This window comes from Hippopotamus amphibius, chromosome 3 (genome assembly GCF_030028045.1).
Source record: "Hippopotamus amphibius kiboko isolate mHipAmp2 chromosome 3, mHipAmp2.hap2, whole genome shotgun sequence".
In the NCBI taxonomy this organism is placed as follows: Eukaryota; Metazoa; Chordata; class Mammalia; order Artiodactyla; family Hippopotamidae; genus Hippopotamus; species Hippopotamus amphibius.
Window position 1 is genome coordinate 159,227,159 of NC_080188.1, and position 21,695 is coordinate 159,248,853.

Here is a 21,695-nt window from a genome sequence, read left to right on the forward strand (position 1 = left end):
GAACCAAGCTTTTCATTCTTAAATTCTCTGTAATGTCTTCAATTACCTCATCAAGTCCTAAGACTTCAACCTCCATGGTTATTGAAATCATCTTAAATTTTTATAATTTGCTCTCAAATTCTATCCTCAGCTAGACCAGAGTATTCAGATGCCTGTCTGTTGGACATCTCCATCTGTCTGTTCCGTGAACATCTCATATGCAACATAAGCAGAAGCAACCCATTCTATTCCCTTCAAACTTGCCTCTTCTCATTTGTTGTGGGTTCACTTAACCACACAGTAGCTCAAGTAGAAACCTCAGAGTCATCTTTCACTCTTCCCATCCCCACAACCAATCAATGATAATATCCTAAAGATTCAACATCTCATACCTGTCTCCTTCTTCCTCTTCAGGGACCACCACTGTAACACAGACCCCCATTTCCCCTCATCTGGGGTATTGAAACACCACTCTGCACTGCACACTATTCTTTCTAAAGCTGGGCTTTGATTGTGTCATTCTCCAATTCAAAACCCTTTATTGCTCTCATTGCTTATTAAATTAAAAATCAAACTCATCTTGGTTTTCAATGTTCATTATCCTATGGCCTCATCTATCTACTACTTTCACATGCTTTTTTTACCCCTCTAGTAATACTGGAATACTCACTGTTGTCTGAAGATGTCTTTTGCTTTCCAACCTATGTGTCTCAAATGGTTTCCTCCACTTGAAATACTTTCATCCATTTTCCTTTTCCACCCATTAAGAGCCTATCCTTCAAGGTCAACTTCAAATTTTACTTTCTTCAACGAGTCCTTCTGGAGCTCCCCACCACTGGATGTGATCTGTCCCACCATTGAACTCCCATGGCATCTACTATGCCCTGAATTACTAAATAGTATCATTATTTTTAGGCCTGTCTTATGCACTTCACTATTTGACAACTCTCTAAGTCTAGGAACAGCATCTTATTCATCTATACCTCACACGCAGTGCCTAGCTCAATGCTCGCATATAAAATGCACATAATTATTGAAGGTTTCTAAGCAAGTTTCAATGGAGGATGAGAAAGAGGAGTTCCTGGCTTCTGAAAGGGTGGCTTTGCCAAGAAGTGACTTTACAGGTTTCTGGGGAGCAACTTTAAACACTTTGTAACCTGAAGACCATAGCTTAGGACAAGCATCTTGGCAATGGATGGAAATCTGCATTGGTGGAAAGGAGGGCTGGTCCAAAGCACCAGCACCCATTTGGATAACACATGGTACTGGGGACTTTCAAGGAAAGCAGAACAGCATGCAATGATTTGGGTGCTTGGGGATCTTGATATTGTCTTCAGGTCCTGGAATGCTGCAGGGCAGATAAGAGCACTGGGTCAGAGAATTCTAGAATAGGCAAATGAGTTGGTGATAAAATCAACTGCCTGTTTCACCATTCTACCTACACTAGACTAAAGCAGCTCTATTTTAGTCTTGTTTGGGTTTCTGTACATATGTAAAACTGTCAGTTAATTGCTCAGTTACTCAATACTTACTTATTAAGTGCTTTCAGTAAGCCAAGCACTGTGCTAGGTGCTGGAGATACAGGGGTGAATTAAAAAGACAAAAGTCCCTGCCCTCAAGGATTTTTTAGTGAGAAGAGATAAGTGATAAATATATAAAATATATAACTTATTAGAAGGTGATAAATTCTCTGGATAAAAATAAAATAAGATATGGAGACTAAGTGTCAGAATTTTGAGCAGAGCGGTCAGGCTTTGTTAAGTAGGTGATACATAAGCAAAGACTTGGAAGAGGTGGAGCATTGTCTGTGCATTTATCTGGGGAAAGAGCATTCCAGACAAAGGGAACAGCCAGTGCAAATTCCTGAGGTAAGCACAGGTCTGACATATGGGAGGAACAGAAAGAACTGGAAGTAAGCACAGGCCTGTCACACTGGAGCCAAAGTAGCTGGAGACAGAGTGAGATCAGAGAAGTAAAGGGAGACTTCCAGCCTGTGTAGGCCATTGTAAGGATGTTGTTTTTACACTGAGTGAAATACAGAGCGTTAGAAGAGTCTGAGCAAAAATTGACATCATTGGCTGTTGAGTTGAGATTGAATGTCGAAAGGACCAGAGACTAAAGCAGGGAGGAGGCTATTGCAACATCCCAGGCAAGAGAGATGCTCATGGCTTGGACCAGGGTGGTGACAGCAGAAATAATGAGAAGTAACCAGAGTCTAGAAAAACGTTAAAGGTAGACCCTTAAGGATTTTTGGATGTATTAGATGAGGGTGTAAAAGAAAAAAAAGAGTCAAGGATGACTTCAAAGCTATAGGGTGGTTTATTAACTGGAGTGGAGAATATTAAGGAAGGTATAGCTGGGGGAACAGAGACAATTGGGAATTTGGTTTCGGATGTTTAAATCCTCTGATGTCTGTTAAACATTAAGTGGAGTCTGGAGATCAAGAGAAAGATCTCGACTGGAGATCTAAATTTCAGAGTCATCAGAATATACACAGTTTTTGAAGCCATGAGACTGAGTGATTTCCATAAAAGAGTGGTTAAAAAGAAGAGACAAGGTTCAATGTCTGGGCTTGAGGCACTAGAGCTTCCAGAGGTCACAGAGAATCAGTAAAGGAGACTGAGAAGGAAGAACCAGTAACGTGGGAGGCAAACCAGGTGTGTGTGTTGCCCTGGAAACAGGATAAAAGATTTCAAGGAAGAGACAGTGATCAGCTTTGTCAAATGCTGCTTATAGGTCAAGAAAGATGAGAACCAAGAAAAGCCCTTTGGATTTAGCAACACCGAGGTCATTGGTGTCATTGACAATAACAGTTTCAACAGAGTGATGGGATAAGAAAGCCTAATTAGAGAAGGTTTGAGAATAAGAGAAGAGGAATTGGAGAGATTTAATGTTAGATATCTCTTTTTGTTGTTAAAAAAGGTTGCACTTTTTAAAAAATGCCAGTAATTCAGACTTTTTATAACCCAATAGGCACGGTGTCCACAGTAATCTGAATACGTCAAATTTTACTTGAGAAATCCCCCTTTCAAATGACAAGTTTTTGAGAAATGGGTTTCAGCAGTTTTAAGTCTGGCACTCTCTTTGTTCACTGAAGAAAAACAATCACTGTCTTCAGTGAATTTGCAGCTCAAGATATTTTAAGTTTCATAATCAAACTTCTGTCTTGGAACTTCATACACGCGCGCACACACGCGCACACACACACACACACACACATCCAAGAATGATGACATCATAGCTCTCAGGTTGAATATTGCAATTCATAAATTACATTCACTCATTCCAAATATTTCATTATTGATTTATAGTGAGTCCTTTTCCTTGTGCCATAGCTGCCACTTACTCACTTTAAATTTTTAAATGATGTTTCTCATTTCACAGACATTTGACTGCCTCCTCTACTTGTAGACATTAGTTCATGTTGTCAACAGCTGGGCACTGAATCTCAGCAAACATTAAGCTCAAGATTAAAAGTAGGCCAGGGAAAGGTTTCAGTAAAACATGCTAACCTAACATATCTGAACAGGACAGGGTCAAGTTCATACTCAGAACCACGAGGGTACTGTGAAGTAGAGTGATTTCATACTTGTGCTATGATGTCATTTTCTTGTAACATTAAAGCAAAGAGTCCTCCCCACCCAAGGGTAATGCCAATTTCCCAGAAGGCCCATTCCTCAGAGCCAAGGCTCCAAAGATGCCAAATGCAACCCATGCTGATACTTGTCTCGTTATTTCTCAATTTTATGCTGAATTTGCTCCTTTTGGTTTTATGTATTTTGACACAGCCAAGGGTATGTGGGGATTTCCCCATAGTCCTTTAAATGCTATAAAACTTTAATATAGGGAGATAAAAACAATAAGCCATGCCTCCAAGCCCTCACGTTTAGTCCTTTATTTGACTTAGACACTAACCGGTTTTAGACACTGACTTAGATTTTCAAGTACTTGCACTGCTTTAAATGCCCTTGTGCATTTCCTTACCCTCCATCTCCACCCAAATGAAAATTACATTCTACCCATAAGCTGGGTAGAATCTTTACAATTCTTAAATTATCATCATAATGGCCTATATATCATGCATGAGCCAAAGCAATTTAATCAGGTTCAGAATAAAGCCAACATGGATGCCCAATTCCCAGTTTTAGGCACGCAACCCTGAAATGTCTTTTGGAAAAAATGAAATAGTGCTCCTGGAAGAAGTCTGTTGAATTAGTCTGTTTTCAGCATAATTGCCTTCTCTCAGCTTCCTAATACCCTTAAAACCTCTGAGAGTCTTTAATGTACAAAGTTCAACAAAAATACCTTCAAAGCAGATTAGTTCCAATTATGTTTAATATTTGTTTGCTGCTTTATTGAATAAACTACATTTGCTTTAAAAAAAAAAAAAGAAAGAAATTCACTTAACTGCATGTCAGTCACCCAAATTTTAAGCATACAAATGAAATGGAAAACATTTATTACACAAATTTAATTACAATTCTAAGAAATAAACATGCAAATTAGATAGGGTTCAATTTGCAGATGCTAATCCTCATCCTTGATCTTGTTCCTTTCCTCTCTGATTTTCAGTCTGTGCCTCTTCTTGATTCCTAGGGAGCCAGGCAGCAAGAGGTTTGGTTTTTCACAGTCGGAGGATCACTGTTTTAAAGAAGTGTTATATTTAGCACATCTGGCATAGTAGCAGTAAACAAACATTACAGTCTTTGTAACACTTTTGTGCAGGTGCCTTCCCCCCATTTTATTAGGTCTTTGCCTTCAAAGCCTCTGCGTTCATTACACCTGAAATGACCCATCTCGACTATGGAGGGGTCCCTAGACAGAAGTTATGAATTAATGTTTCAAAAAACAAACTCCGGTTGAGCCCAATATAGGGGAAAATTACTATTTGCAAAATAATGTGATTCTGGGGCTTAAATTACATTCTCTTGACCAAGGACAACCTCCTTTATTACTTTATTTCCTGGAGGTTTTCCCTGGAGGCTCCCCACCCAGAAAGAGTTGCCAATTCAAGTTGCAGTCGGACCAAGGTTGCTTTTTTATACATATACAAGCTTCGGAGGGAAACAGGCTGGGGCGGGCGGCGAGGGGAGAAAAACTGCTCGGTCCTGCAAAGACATCTGTTTCTCATCTCCGTTTGCTGTGGCAAAGGAAAAGAAAGTCTTTTGCAAAGGGTGGGAAAGGCACAGATTTTTTTTTTTTTAATCACACGCACACACAACAACAACAAAAGTAAACCAAATAAAAAAGGAGAGAGAAGGCATCTCTGAAGGCTGCAGAGTGAATACATTATTCGGCCGGAGCCGAGCCCCCAGGGCTAGGGCCGGAGCCCGGGAGCGCGTGGGGTCTGGGCTGCGGGCTGGAGCCGGGCCCGCGTGTCCCCGGGCACCGGGAGGGGAGGGGAGGGGAGGAGAGGAGGAGGGAGGGCGGGAAGGAGGGAAGGAGGCAAGGAGGCAGGGGGCGGGCTGGGGTGGGGGTGAGGGGAAGGCGCCCCGTGTGCTGCCTGAGGAGCGGCGGCGGCGGCGGCGGGAGCGGAGGGAGGGAGGGAGGGAGGGCGGGAGAGCGGGCGCGCTTGTCATGTTCCCTCTCTCACCCTGGGGGCATCCTGCAGAACCTCTCCTCGGAAATCCGCGGGGAAATGGCAAACAGGATTGACGGGTTTCACACGCTCCTCGCTAGACAGAGCCGCTCATTACCATAACCGTCTGCAGCGACGGCGGCGCAGCGCCCCAGTCGCGGCGGCGGGACCTGTCGGGACCCTCGCCCGCCGCGCACCACCGGCCGCCACCGACCGGGCCGCCGGGCCGGGACCCGCGCGAGTGTGCACCGGCGGCCGGGCTGGCGCCGAGCCCGGAGCGGGCCAGCAGCAGCTCGAGCGCCGCGGCCGCCGCCTCCCGGCTGACCCCGCGGTAAGAGCCGGGCTGGGCGCGGGCGGCGGGGATGGAGATTGCTGGCCGGGTGGAGGGCGATGGCCGGTCCCCTCCGGCGTCCGCTGGGGCTGACTGGCTCCCGCGCGCCCTCCCGGCCCCGGGGCTGCTCCGGGGTCACCGAGTGGACGCGCACTGGCCGGAGCGGGACCGGGGACCGCTGGGGAGCCGGGGCGCAGCTGGGCGCGGAGGCGGCGCGGGCTTTTCCCGGGGCTGGCGTGCGCCGCGGAGCCTTTACCCGAGCGGGAACCGCCGCCGCCTCTAGGGCTGCTCGGGCTGCCGCCCGCGCGCACCGCGGCGAGGCTAGGGGCGCGTGGGGACCGCAGCTCTGGTGAGACCCCAGGGTCCCCGCTGACCGCTCATTCCCTTATCCGAGAGGATGGGGGTCAGTGGGAGGGATGCCGCTAGGTCTGGACGCCGCGGTGCTTGGCAGGTGGGGAGGGAGGAATGGTGGATGTCATGAGTGCGCGTTTGCAAGAAAAAGGAATAGCTGCAGGAGCTGACACCTTCTGTCCCCCCCGCCCCCGCCACCTCCGCCCCCGCACCCTCCTCCCCGCCAGCCGAGCCGAGCTGCGGGCGGCGGCGTCTCCTCTGTCCTCAGCTCACCTCCCCGGCGGGCTCGGCTGCTGCCCGCCTGGTCCACGCCTCCGCCTCTCTCCTCCCTTCCTCCCCTCCCGCCTCCACGGCCCTAGCAACTTTCCAGAGTGCCCGGCCGGGACCGCAGAGGCGGGGGGAGAGGCGGCCCCGCGGCCGAGGATGGCTCGGACACGGCGGGCGCCTGCGGGAGGCGCGGGCCGAGTCCTGGCCGCCCGCGTCCAACTGATGCGCAGGGCGCTCCCGCAGCCGCGGGCTCGGAGTGGGTTTGGCCAGCGAGGGAGGGAGGGCCGGGCAGGCATCTGCTGCGGGCTGGAGCGCGGGCCGGGGCCAGCCTCGCCAGAGCCCTGCCAACCGCCGTGAGTCATTTCCTTGGAATCCTACCTTTGGTGTTTATTTCCCTTAGAAGGAAACTTGGTTTAAAAAAAAAAAAAAGAAGAAGATGAAAAGGAAGAATAATCATAGCTGTTATTCTTCAGGAGAGGCGCACGGCTTCAGATCGTGGAAAGACAACTTGCCTTTGTTCCCAGACACTTGGGGTGTTGTTTACTTTCTCCTGCGGCCGGCAGGGCTCTGCCCGCTGAGGGGCTTGGGCTGCGTCAACGACCCCCGGGGGTGTGTCAGTGTAGGAACTCGGATGTGGTGTCTGCTGCCCGCCTGCTGGGGGTGGGTCTCTAAACCTCGGACCCTAGTCTTGGGCCTGGGATGGGGAGACCTGGCGCCTGGGCTCGGACACCCGGGCACCCCGTCGCCCCCCTCCCCCAGCTCAGCACCCCCATTCCCAGCCCCAGGACCCGACCTAAAGCTCTTGGCCTTTCGGAGCTGCAGCTGAGGAAATGTATTTCCCGGGGCAGACAGGTGTACTGCAGGGACTGGTAGAAAAGCGACATCTGTCTATTTAGAAGGGGTGAAAGATTTTATTCCACCCACCCAGCCCCTTCCACCACCACCACTACCACCAGCTGGACAAGCTGTTGAGATCTTGTTAGGGACAATGTCAGGTCAAGGGCTCGATTCCACCTGGGCAGGACAGCTAAGACCCGCAGCATCAAAGATGTATTGAAAATATCAGTCCTTTACTTCCTTACTTTTCAGTATTGGAATCAGACCTTTAACTTCTGTAATGCTCTTAATAAAATGTTTTCCAATGATAGATGAGGGGGAGGGGTGGGCAAAGAATGACCAGGATCCCCTGTTGGATGGAAGGCATCACTGAATCTGCAGCTACCCTGTTCTGTGTGCCAGCCACTCCTATTAGCATCATAATGGCTCCAAGGAAAGAAGAAGCCCAACTCATCTGGAAAAACCAAATTGTATAGAAATGCCTGGTAACTTTACTGTGAACATTTGCTGGAAAAACTTGACATTTTAACCCTCAGCCTTCTGGGAATGCTTGAGGTGTCATTCTACTACATTCCCTTGGCTGACAAAACAGACATGCAGGAGCCTGAGGATAAAAGGTTAGGGCCTTTCTAGTTTTTATTTTTTTAAACCCTTGTATAGACAAAACACACCTTAACACCCTTCTTTTGAATCCACTCACCTCTGATGTTAAAAAAACAAAATTTACCATACATGTACATCTTTATGACTCTACCTAGTATTAACGGTACATAAATTTGTGAATTTCAACTTCTGAACTCAGTAGCAGAATTACAATGTAAATCTCATTGTGCAGAGGGAAAAAAATGACATTTTTGATCTGTACACATAATACAAATCAAAAGAATCATGCAAAATAATGGCTTAGTGCCCCATACTCCAGTTCTTCATGAATGTTAAACTTGCTTTCTTAATTTGCTAACATCTCAGTGTAAATTCTGAATAGACCTAGGACGACTCAATTGCAAAATCTCCTCCCCACTCCCAAATAATCCCAACTCATTTATATTTTATTCAGACTTACATAAATCACTTGTGGAACTCAGACACTCCAGTTTAGGATTTTGTGTGTAAAAGTTTCCCATTCAAAAAAAGAAAAACTTACTGAAACTAGATATCATAAAGGAAAGAAACAGCCAAGATAAAAACTATTATGCCATGTTTGAAGTTCAGATGCATAAGAGTAGAATTTCATGTGCGGGAAACGATACTAACAAATAGAAACACTGAAATGCTTAACAACCAGAAAGCTACAAGGATAAGTCATTAAAATAGAAACAAACTCTCACTAACATAAAACAGCACAGGACCCATATAATGTCCTATTAAACAAAGGTAATTGCTGCTAGGGGCCTGCAAATGCTTCTCTGTCTTATGGGGTATGGATTTGTCAACCTGCTTTGGTTTACATGTAATAAAATGTCCACATAGGCAAAAAGCTTGGATCTTATTCCTAGAATCTAGCACAAAAGTGAGTGTAAATTTCAAATGAGAAAATACTGTTGCAGTCAATGAGACAGGGCTACCAACTCTGAGAAAAAGCTCTGTAATTCATATGCTCCTGGCAATAGTGCTTCCTGATACAATTGTCTCTTAGAATAGGTTAAGAAACTGGACCACTTCATGAGTCTTCCGGGGAATAAATTATCATGAGGTTTGATACCTTATTTGGATGCTGAGTTTGAGGGGTGATAGAATGGCTTAGTTTGTGAAATCAGTGTGGTCTAAATTTCTTGATTGATGATTCAAAGAACAGAATAAATGGCATGTCTGACCATTTCCTTTTAGAGAATTAATTGAACCTCTTTTTTTCTCTTGAAATAAGGTTTTCTAATAAGTCCTTGCTGCTGCCTCTTTGGAGGGCGTTTTAAAAGAAAGGGGGTAGATGGTTTACTAGCCCAAATCACCTGGGTCCTAATTCCAGCCACTGACCTGGACACTTCCCCTGTATGCCAGAAGGCCTAGCTTCCTTCTTCAGTGATGTTGGGACAGAATTTCGGGTCTCGGAGAGAAGGTTGGGTGACGGATGGAGTCAGTCATTGCTACCAGGAGCTGCTCTGTTAGTCAGAAGGACATTGTCCTGAAATGAAGCTATTTCCCCTTCACCGGGTGCCTTTCCTCCTTTTACCTGGAAGTGGACTCTTGTTATAACATGTAGGTAATAATAGTCTCCCATGAGACAATAGTAGATTCACCCTTTCTCCCAAACGTTACAAGCTGTATAATTTGAAGAAGAAAGCAAGAACTAGACCTTTAGCATCTATTTGAAAGACAATCAGTCTTCTAGAAAGCAGGCCTGACATCACTCTTTGTGACAGTTCTTTAAACGGCGAAGTGAGATAGTGGAGGTTTGGGTCTCATAAAGGAATTGGCGGTTAATAAGGCACTGAGGCTGCTCAGCTATCACTGCTGATCTATAGCCCTGAGGTCTTTTGGCTTTAGATACTCTTCTCCCTTGCACTCACTCTGGACCCCACCTTGAGCCCTGCTTAAGACCAGGTGAAGACAATGAGCCCCCAGGGAAACGGCTCCCACCACCCGAGGTGCAGAGGAGCCCAGGATGCATCCCAAGAGCAGAGGGTCCCAGTCTCCTCGAAGACCCCCCTGGGGAAGGGCGTGAACTGGACAGAAGGGCAGTGGTGTGTTGCCTCTTGGAAAGTTTCTGCCTTGTGTCTGGGCTTTGCGATGTAGAGTCGTCGGCTGCCTCTGGCCCTGAAGCCCTGGCTCCTGTTTAATATTCCGCCTGCTCCGTTGATGTTGTGCTTGGCTCCTGTGGGACTGCAACTCACGGCTGGAAACTGGAGCCAATTTTCTGTCTTCATCTCTCAGTGTTTTGACTGGAGGCAGATCCAGTTCAGGCCGATCAGGGCTGGTGGAAACAACTACCAAGTGTGTCTCTGCTTCGCTTTGGGAGAAGAAAGTGGAGGGAGCCCCAGAATGTTGTAGAGGAACTGGCCCTGCGGAAACAGCGGACGGGGGTGGGGGGGGGAGCGGGCAGCAAAACAGACCAAACCTGAGAGCATCAGTAGGGATTCCGGTGAAGATGCCTGCCTCCCCCATCCTTTTCTTTTGATTGATTAGTGGATTTCATCAAAGGAGACTCTCAGGGGATTGACTAGAAAATTGATTTTGCCTTATTAATAGAAAGGAAGCAGCAAGGGTTTTGGCCTTGTCTCTTAGCGGTACATTTTCTGCGGGAAGGTCAGGAGGAAAATGTGTTTAGGAGGCAAAGCAGCTGTCTGGAAGATGGCTGAGGAGAATCTGAGAACAATAAGAAATGGGGTTTTAAAGATCCGCCCATGAAATGCAGATTGCTGAACACAGAGGCTGAGCTAATAGCAGCAAGAGAGTTTGCTGAGGTTTTCTTTGAAAAAATAATAAAATGTTTCAGGGTGAAGGGGAGGACCGAGAAGTAAAAGTTTCCCAAAGCAAAGGAAGGAAGATGCCAAGGCCATCCCCTGGCTTGCTCTTGATTAGGGCTGTTTTCTTTTTTCTTTTTTTCCAGATCTGAGGCTGTCAGAGATGACTCTGGTTCTGTCCATGAATAGATTCTGCGAACCCATTGTCTCGGAAGGAGCTGCTGAAATTGCCGGGTACCAGACACTATGGGAGGCTGACAGCTACGGAGGCCCAAGCCCCCCAGGGCCAGCACAGGCTCCTCTGCATGGAGACCGGGGAGCCGGTCCCCCGCTGGCAGGTACTGCCCTTGACCTTCCCCTGCTGCCCTCTGCGGCCAGACTGATGGGCAAAGGTCGTGTCTGGGGCACCCTTCTGAGCTGAGAGAGCTCGTGCTCCAGGGATGTCCCAGGCTGCCTGTGTACTGCTCCTAAGTGAGCCCAAGGCTCCAGGGAAAGGACCAGAAGTGATGTTAATAGCATTCAAACCTGAGTTTCCATGTGCTGCTGCTTCGGGTAAAAGTCAAGCATCTGTATTTTTAAGAGAACCAAACCAGATCTTGAAACTTCAGTTTGAGTTTCGGTTTTCTGCCCTCTGGAACTGTATGGTTCTCTCAGAGCTACACAAGCCCTGGTGGGCTTGACAATGAAATCTTTATCCCATGAGACGTAAAGGAATCTGCACTTTGGTCCAGCAGCTATGTGGCTATTCTTTTTATTAAGCACACAATTGGCTTTGGTATTATAGGAAAAAAAATTTAAGCCCAGAAAAAATATGTTCTCCCTGATTCTTTATTCTTAAACTTTAAGGTGAGTTTTTCGGATTTTGTGTAGTGATTGAAGAAAAACCAAAAACCTAAAATGTAAAACGAGTACTTGTTGAAGTCAGATTTGCTAAAAAGGATTAAAAGCTTGGTCTTGAAAAATTAGACCCTATTTTTATTCATGTTTGATATGTTACATTTTTGAGAGCAAAAGGACTTTTGTTACCCTGAATTTTAATTTTAAATTAAAAAAATTTCAACTTTATGTTTTAAAAGAAGGAATATGATAACTCCAGTGTGCATATAATCATTTGTTTACTTACTGAGAGCCAATAATATTTAAAAGTTGTTTGGTTATTAGTGCTTACAGTTAAAGATATATACTTTTGAACAGCGGTGTTATATTATCATGGGTTTAGTTAAATAGTTTGAATAAATACTAAAATTATCTCGGAGTTATGACCCCACTCCCCTTTATGAATTTTACTGTTTGCCTGTGCATAGAATTAAGATTCTGAGTATTTAGTAAATGCTGAAATATGTCATTTTCCTCTATAATTGTCTAGAAATCCTTGTCTGGCCTGGGTCACAGGATTCATATGATAGCAACTGTTAAGACTAATGTTTATTTTTAATCACCACATGTACAGACAACTACGTAGCCAAGTTATCTTCTAGAAGGCAAGGCAAGGAAAGTATTTTGTTTGGAGAACCTCTGGCAAACCGCATGTCATTTGTCATATCTGATTTATTACCACAGGATCACATTACAGGGGAATTTCAAATCCTATAACAACATCCAAGATCACATACTTTAAGAGGAAGTATGTGGAAGAAGAGGATTTTCACCCACCACTCAGCAGCTGTAGCCATAAAGTATGTTTTTTTAATCGTCATTATTTTTATTAAGAGTTTAAGATACTTAGTAACAGTTGCTTGACCCATTTCCAGAAATTAAATTGTTCCACCCAAGCAATGAAAATGAGCCACTTCTCAGCAGAGCCATATTAATCGTTGTCACTTTTTTGGGTCCTGTGTTATTTTTCATAAGTATCTGAAGAAAGAGCCAGCAAGAGCTCCTCTGCCCAGAAATAACAAAACTGTATAATCTGAAGAATGTCTTTTTTACTAGTGATTTCATTTTTCTCGAGTGTCGTTAAGGGTCATGGCAACTGGTACTTTCGCATGTGCAGAAATGCACTTGTTCCTTCCTGACCGGCTCCCCATCCCTGAGCTCCAGCCCCCGTGGCCAGTGCCACATGTGTGTGCCCACATGGGGGTGGTCACCCAGGGCTTTTCCTGACCTCTCAAGAGGTGGATTCGCCATCCTTTGAATGTGTGCATGAAAGTAGAAACGTCTTTCATGGTGCATTGGTTACATATGTTTCATTTGTTAAAATGTCATTCATTTCCAAGAAAAGACCCAAGCTAACTTTTTTGCATATATAAGAAGAAAATAAGAGGATTGGGAAAGTGCACAGAAATACGAAACTGACTATCTAAGCTTTTGAAATATGTTTCTTTTCCTTATGGCTACCTTCCTTCAAAAATGATCTGCTCATTTAATCGAGGAGAGGATAGCCAGACCATTGTTTTTTGAAATGCAGAGAGGATTTCTAATTTTTAAATCATCTTCCTCACTTCTTACTCCCTCTCCCCCACCCCCACCCTTTAGATACTGCTTTGACTCTGCTCATAAAAAGATATCAGCATGCATTGGCAGGGGCTGGGCTTTTCCCTGCATGTGTAGCTCCTGCCTTTGGTCAGCTTGGGCTGGTTTAATTCACAGCTCCTCAGGTTGGCTTTTTTTTTAATGATCTGGAAGAGCTGGCCCCCAGGACACAAGCATTTTATGTCCTTTTTGGTTTCTGTGTTGTGGCTTATAGCAGTTTTCCAAATTACCGCTGGGTTTGTACCAACCATCACACAGTGATGGTATCACACAGCTCGGGAGTGAGTCCTCTGATTCCCTCTCTGCATCTCTTCTGCTGCACAACCCCAGAAAAAGCCTACTTTGGCCCTTCAACCGACTGTTCCTTTTAGGGCTTGAGCCTCATTCATTATTTTTGTCCCTCTAGCAAACAAAGATACTTGTAAGAACGAAACCAAGACAAACAGCACTGACAGTCAGATCTCATGCTGCTTGATGGCTAGGCCAGGGTTTGAAGTATACTTAATGATGACCTGCATCTTGGCATCTTTTTAAAAGCATTTATTGACATATAATATATGAGGATGTGTGTCACATAAAGACCCAAGTGTCATAAGAGTCCAGCTTGATGGATTTCACAAAGTGTGAAATAGCATCACACCATGTAACTACCATCCAGATAAAGAAACAATGTAACCAGCACCCCAGAACCTCTCCTGTGTCTCCTGCTAGTCAATACCTCTCTGCCCTCCAAAGAACACCCTCTCCTGACTTCTAACTGCATAGATTAGTCTTGTGCATTTCGGCATCCCCCTCACTGAGCCGTAAAAGAGCAGGCATCCTGACCTGTCCCTTCTGAGGTCTGCATTGTGGCTGGGTTCCCGATGCTCGACATCACCAGTGAGTCTGCTGGGAAGGGGAGACATTGGCAGCACCCAGGACAGCATCTCTAAATGAACCTGGGGAAACGAGACCACAGCATTCCCAGACTCAGAAACTGCCAGGAGAGAAATGTGCTGTGATGCTATTTTAATATAGACCATTTCCTAAGCTTTCTCTTCCTTTTTTGATTTTTAGACCATCTCAATCTTTGAGGAACGAGCCCACATTCTTTATATGTCCTTAGAAAAGCTAAAGTTTATCGATGATCCTGAAGTGTACCTCCGAAGATCTGTCCTTATAAACAACTTGATGAAAAGGATCCATGGAGAAATTATCATGCAGAATAACTGGTGCTTCCCTGCCTGTTCTTTCAATGGCACCTCTGCCCAGGAGTGGTTTATGGCTCAAGACTGTCCTTACCGAAAACGACCTCGGATGGCCAAAGAGGAGTGTGAAAAGTTTCATGCCTGCTGCTTGTACCAAGAATGTGGTGGTCACTACCTAAATCTACCCCTTTCTGTCAATGCTAATATCGGAAGTGCCTCCACCACTGCCTCCTCTTCCTCCTCCTCCTCCTCCTCATCTTCCTCTTCCTCTCCTCCTCTGCCTTTACCGAGTTGTTCCCATCAGGTGGATTTTGATTTAGGCAGTGCACATATTTACAAGGGTGATGGCCAGATACCTGCCAATGAAATCTTTGTTACTAATGCGAGGTCACTGGGTGTTCAGGAAAAGGCCAAATTAAATGATGAGAAAGCAAATGATGACACCAACAGGGATGGTGGCCCCCTAAGCCATGAACCTGTGGGAAATGACCTTGCTTTTGAGTGCAAAGGCCAATTTTATGATTATTTTGAGACTGGATATAATGAAAAAAGCAATGTAAGTGAGTCTTGGAAAAAGTCCTTAAGGAAAAAAGAGCCTTCACCAAGTAACAAACTGTGCTGCAGCAAAGGAAGTAAAATATGAGCCATCTTCTCACCGAGACCTTGAAGCATGCACAGCATGATCAATTCGCTCTCATAAATTTTATTTTGAATGGATTTTATAGTTTTGTACAACTAATACAATTATACCATGAACATGCCATGTTGTTTTAATGCCTGGAGAGCAGATTGCATAAAACATCTGTATAGTAGGCATCGGCGAGCTACTTATACATGTGGTGACGTTACTGAGAAAACAGTTGACTTAATGCTTACAAGTATATCTTAGTTTTCTTACAGAAAAATTAGTAGATAAGACTGGGGGACAATGTGCCCTTGTGATATTTCCAGGACCCCCAAGGAGCCTGTCACTAGCGAAGAACCTTCCACCTGTTTGCCAGTTAATTAGGTAGTCATTTGGTAAGCAAATCCATGTAACCAGCAAAGGATGTCTGCTTCTCTATGATACAGTATTTTTTTCTGAATAAAAGACTGACGACAGGGAGCTAGATGAAATGGCTTCCTGGTGCTGTTAAGTATTTGGATTTAACAGTCTTGTGTGACAGATGAAAATAGGATAGAACGTAATGAAACACACCTGTCTAGGGGCAGCAATCAACAATGTGAGTAGAGGGTAATCCCTGCAGGTTCCCGGCTTGCCTGAGATGGGTGATGAGGCTTTTAGAGAGGTGTTATACAGGGCGATTTTTGGTGCCTTACTTTATCTTAATTTTTGCCAATGTGAAAATTAAGGATAAATCAGAGTACAGCAGGGATTTAACAAACAGGAAAAAAAAAACACAGGGTGGATCAATATTGTTTGGAAACTGTTAACGTCGAACTATTGCGTTCAACTTTTGATTCAACATCTCTATTCTTCCTTTATTTTTGATGCCCAATTGCTTTTGGATTTGGCATTTTTAGAAAGGGATGGAGGAAACAATAGAGAGAGCTGTTAGAAACCAGCACTAGCTGCTCGAGCTTTTCTATGGCAACGGTCTGTTGCTGGGGTTTGGGTTTTCTGGGTTTTGGATTGTTTTGTTTTGTTTTCTTGTCCAATGAAGTTCATGAACCAGTGGCATGCATCATACTTTAATCTGTTTTGCATCATTTCACTCGTTTAGATTATAAAAGCATGTGGTTTTTTATATATGACTTTTGCTGTTGATTACGAAGCACAATGTTAATAAATGATGTGGTGATCAATAAGGTTTTATCTTAAAGAATGTAAAGATTTTAGTTTGGGGAAAGTTATTTTGGAGAAATGGGACTCAGTCGGCAAAAGCTCCTATGTATTTGGTCAACATTTTTCTCAATCGTTTCTTTCATTTGTACATTGGCAAGAGTGTTCAGAGTACCCCTCTGACCATCCTTCCTTCCACACCAGCCAGCTCCTTGCTAAACTGTATTCCCACTTCCAAGGTTACTGACTGACTCGGGCCTCCTTACACAATACAATACTTCACAGGAACCAAATGCCAAATGGAGGAAATAAGTAAGTCCTCCCAGTTTCTCCAAGATAAAGCTTTTTTTATTATTGCTATTAATATTAAATATAGGTCTCATTCATACAGTGTATGAGTAGGATCATCATTGGACAATGTCCACAAGGACCAATTTTTAAAACCTGTTCTTGTGTTATGGCTGAATAGTCTAGTGATGTTTTGTCCTTTATTTTCAATATTTGATACACATTTGATGTTGAAAACTTAGATGATAGATGCTTGTATATGAATGTGTTGTACTAAAGTGAGGTTTTCTTGATATATATTTATTAAAATGATCAAAATTCATTCAGATTTTCTTACCTTCATGACTATTGGCTATGTTCCTCTTTTCCATTGCTCTTTCTCCTCTAAAAAAAATAACTCAAAATGTCTAGAAACTGTCATGGGCAGTGGCCATACAGGCATTTTCTAAGTTAAAGAGTACTTCGAGAGGCCCATCTAACAGGTATTTTAGCATGGTCCTACTTTGTAGGTTTAGATTTCTGTTGATTAGAGCACAGTGTTAATAAATGATGTGGTTGGTGATCAATAAGGTTTTATCTGACAGGATCTGAAGATTTTCGTTTTTGTAAAGTTTCTGAAAAAATAGCATAACATGAAGCCATAAATACTGAATCCTGGCTGATTCCTTTATGAAATGTCAAATTGTCAAGATGACCCATATGTAAATGGTTAAAACAGCTACAGAGGTTATTGCTAGTAGTATTCCGTGCAATTCTGTATTGTTGTTATTTTTAAAGGCTAATATTTAAGGGGCAAGCTAGTTGGAAGCTAATTAATTTGCCAAAAGTAGCATTCTTATTATGAGCATAATACATCATGGAGATTTAAATATGAAAAAAAGGACTTATACTTTTTATAAGCCCCCATCATTACTAGATAATGGTGGCCAAAGTTGTAAAATGATGGAGTTGGTAATTTTCCACAGAACCCACTAGCGCTTCTTTGCAGGATGACGGGTGCCTTTGAATCCAGCAGCATTAAAATTTGTAATATTTAGTAATCAGGTTTTTGTTTCCAGGACATTTCCAGCATACTTTTTCTTTACCAATAATAATAATAATAATAATAATAATAATCCCTAAACACCCATCCAAATAACAAAAATGTTTCTAGTGTTGGTATGAAAGCATTAGATTCTCCTATGTGCCTACCTTGTGATTTCTACTCAAGAGATACTAAGTTAGATTTTGCAGAATGGTCAAAGCTCCCCTTCATAGAAAGTTAAGTCCATGAATTGGGTTCTATAGTTAAATCCTCAGAGGTGGGAAAAGCTAAGACCGCCCTCCACACCACACTACTGTCTCTCCACCTGAAAGTAACACCTTTTCTAATTGCTCTGCTTTCTTGGCTTTAAGGGAAACCTCATATGGCTGAATCCAGACTTTTAAAAATTAAGTGAGGGGAAATCTTCACTTAAGAAAATGGCCCAAGTGTGCCTTTAATTGCTGCTCCCCTAGGCATCTAGGTGCATGTCTGTAACCAAACCATTAACCTCTGCCTCTGGTCCTTCCTCTCTTAAAGTGGGTGATTTATAGATGCAAAGGCCCTTCAGAAGGGCAAAGGCAACACCATCATGTGCTTCCACTCTTAAAATCCTATTATTCTATAGTTCACCTTGAAGGTGTCCTAGGGACAGGGACCTGGGAGGAAGGTAGGAAAAACTTAAACCTGGTGGCAGTGACTGTTTGACAACAATCAATAATTAGGGCAAAGCATCTTCGGCCTAGTCTTAAGACAATGGAAATGTTGAACATCTTACCTGCTACTTTGTTAAATAGATGCTGAAGCCAGTGAATGTAAGGTATTTGCTTTTAGAGCTCATAGATTATAACTCCATCAAAGCATGGCTACCCACCCCTCCAAACGTGAACTTGTACTAGAGCTCCCTGGAGTACTTCCTTTCTCTGTATCAAGAGGAGAGCCAAGAACAACTTGCAGAAGACATGGGTGTTAAGAGGTGTCAACCTCACAATAAATATTAGACAGGGATATGAGGATTTGTTTGCGATGCAGCTAAGCTTTTATATCCCTCAAATTGTGAGCAGAAAACATTTTTGAAAATAATTAGTTGTTCAAATCCATTTTTATGACAGTCTCTGAAATTTGTAGTCATTGTATTTGTAGTGAAATCACATTCCTGCCAGTTTTACTAGGTCTTTTCAAAAACAAGGATTCAGCATGGCATTAATAATGATGGTTTAAACTAGATACAGAAACGTCCCGTGAAGAGAAGAATGAAATCAATATTTAAATAATAAAAGAGACAATGTATGTTTTCTAGGAATTCATTTTAAGATTGTTGTGTTTTGATTCTGTGGTTTAAAATAAATGCATTAAGGATCTCTTAAGTTAACTACACGATGCCTCTAGTGCTTTCTTAGAGTTACAGTATAGTGAATAAGCAAGGTATATTCTCTTCACTTGGCTAAAACTTCTTCATTTTATGTGATGCAGTACATGACCTGGGGTGAAACAGTTACTAGTTTAGAGATTGTTTCCAGCCCTGTGTGCTTGCCATATTTTAGCTGGGAGAATTCACTTAGGAAAAGCACTTGCAAAGATGTAAGTTATGAACACTTGAATCTCGCATCCTGCCATAAAGTGCATCAGCAAGTGAGTTTAATAAAACATGCTGTTTAAAATAGTCTGTAATTTCCTGTTTCTGCATTTCCCTTCAGTATCTGTGACAGGCTGAAGAACGATGACTAAACGAAGGGAATTTACACAAGCTAGCCTGGTGGTGTTTGCAAACCATCACCATGAGCTTCATCTTCTTTGGTAAACAATTCTCTGGTGGGCTGTCTATGGCTGTTTTTTTTTTTTTCCTTGGTGTTGGTCCAATTTGTTAATTTTTAAAATGCAAACTATTTATTCACAGCCTGGAAACACCTGCTTTTGACCACAATGAAACTGATGGAACGTACAAAGATGAATTAGTCATTTCTCATGAAATTTCCCATATTTCTCAACCCCATTCAAGGGAACTGTTCCCTTGATTTAAAATTATGAAATCTTACAAAACACCATATCTTGGGGAAAGAGTACACACAGAAGAGAACTGGCAGAGATGTAAGTTGTGATCTTGCTTCCTGCTGAGATCCCAAGACAGTGGATAAATAGCAGAACTTTGGGGAGGGGGGATGGCTTTCAGCAGATGTTGCCTCTATCCAGGTCATTCCATGGGAGCAGCTGAGTCCAGGCATCAGGCGTGTGATCCTCCACTACCCCATCTGATTGGTCATCTTACACGTGAACCCAGCCCGAATACTTCTAGACACGGCGCTCTTCTGCAGATGTCTTCTTAGGCAACTGCAATGAGCTAAGCTCAGATGTGCCGTAGTCCTTGTATTCTGGCAATTAAGTGAGCAGGTCTCTGAAATGCACCTGGCACAGTGCTCAGGCATCTATAGCATCATCAAAACTCACACAACCCCTGTGTGCATGATAAGGAAAAGATGGAGAATGACAGGCTGCAAAAGGTTGGGGAGTTGATCTCTGATGGAGCGGAGGGGAAGAAGTCTGAGAAATCTCCATGTGTACTGAGGAGTGTATTCTCTTTCTTTATAGAGAAGTCTAAAGACTAAAAAGGAAAGAACGCAATTTTTTTGGTCAAACCTTTTTATCAAGACAGGAAAAACCATTTCAGGGACTAAAGGATTTTCTTGATTTTTTTTTTGGAATAGAGAAATGGCTTGTTTGTCCTTTCTGGGAACTGCAACGGGTTTTCATTGTTGTTCTTCAAGTCCTTAGGTACTCTGCTTTTCAATAAACCCACTAAACTGTCCCTGTGACTAGGTATAGGCATTGACTCTCTCCTGTTCTGTTCAGACATGACAGTTGTGGGTTTTTTATGAGACTGGATTATAGCATAGGGTTAAGAGTGAAGGATTTGGAGTCAAACTGCCTGGACACAGATTCCAGTTCTGCCAGTATAGCTGTGCAAACGTGGCCTTGGCCAGCAAGCCACTTTACTTCCTAGCTCCTCAGTGTCCTTGTATGTAAAATGGGGTGGCATGCCTTACCCACCTGGTCAGGTTGTTAGTATTGAAGACTTTAATATTGGGAAAGCGGCTTGACCTTGCCTGGGCAACACATTATGGGTGTGAAATTGCAGTGAGCCTCCACAACTTCTCTGCTAATGTCCCTGGATCCCCTGAAGGCTGGAGCTGATGGTACCAGATCTTCTTTGGGGAAAGTATTCAGCCTCCTGGGTTTTGTACAGCAAGTTTGAAATTAAATAGGGGGATGGTGTCAAACCTGGGGACCCAGGACCCTTAGACAGCTATCAAAGTAGTCATCAGTGTTCTTGAGATATTTTTAATATTTCAAAAACTTTTTGGAAATCATAAAATTTCCTGAAAGTCGTGCAGGAAATTGTCAGATTTCTTTACCTTTGACTGGAATTACATCAACTCTGGGTTAACACAGCACAAACTGAGAAGAAACTCTGGGAACATGAAGGCATTATCCTTAATAAATACAATTTATTTTGAGGATAGAATCCTTCAGAACATCAGCTACGGGAAAGGCATAAGAGGTATCCTTTACAAATAAAAAGATTAAAAACCACTAACCTCTGACTCATCCCTAGGATTTGCCAAAGTTCAAATTTATCCAATTACTATGTTGAATGATTCTCTTAGACCTAGTTTTTACTCAGAAAAAAATACAATATTGAGTAAATAAATATATACCAAGCATTATCGCTCATGTTCCTATATCTGATAACGGAGGCCAAAGCAGAATTTTCTGTATAACTTTGAGGATATGGCCTCAAAGTAGTTATAAAATAACTACAATACAATTTTCACTTACAAGATCTAACTTTTAAAAAGTAGCTCAACTAGGAAGTGGTTGTCCCTACTTCCAAACCTCATTTCTGTAGCACAGACATATATATACTACCAACTGTAAAATAGATAGTCAGTGGGAAGTTGTTGTATAACAAAGGGAGTCCAACTCGAGGATGGAAGATGCCTTAGAGGACTGGGGCAGGGAAGGTGGGGGGACTCGAGGTGGGGGAGTCAAGGAAGGGAGGGAATAGAGGGATATGTGTATAAAAACAGATGATTGAACTTGGTGTACCCCCCCCCAAAAAAAAAAAAAAACCAAAGGAGGGAATTATCACTTCTATATCAATTAAAAAAAAAAACAAAACACCTCATTTCTTTCTATGTTGCCTTT

General features: G+C 43.3%; 2 protein-coding genes across 2 annotated transcripts; one reads left to right on the plus strand and one right to left on the minus strand.

Moving 5' to 3' along the window:
• Positions 1-4,155: 4,155 nt before the first annotated feature.
• On the minus strand, positions 4,156-6,868 carry LOC130848831 (collagen alpha-1(II) chain-like). The gene is made up of 3 exons (XM_057727211.1): positions 6,513-6,868; positions 5,573-5,654; positions 4,156-4,620 (listed from the first exon to the last, which is right to left on the minus strand). Exons 1-3 carry the CDS (start codon positions 6,866-6,868, stop codon positions 4,618-4,620), a joined length of 441 nt encoding a protein of 146 aa, XP_057583194.1. The 3' UTR covers positions 4,156-4,617.
• A 3,253-nt stretch (positions 6,869-10,121) lies between these two features.
• On the plus strand, positions 10,122-16,209 carry SERTAD4 (SERTA domain containing 4). The gene is given in 5 exon segments (XM_057728163.1): positions 10,122-10,281; positions 10,284-10,391; positions 10,888-11,079; positions 12,302-12,417; positions 14,270-16,209. Coding segments are annotated over 5 exon segments (1,335 nt in total). The 5' UTR covers positions 10,122-10,136; the 3' UTR covers positions 15,044-16,209.
• The last annotated feature ends 5,486 nt before the right edge of the window (positions 16,210-21,695 follow it).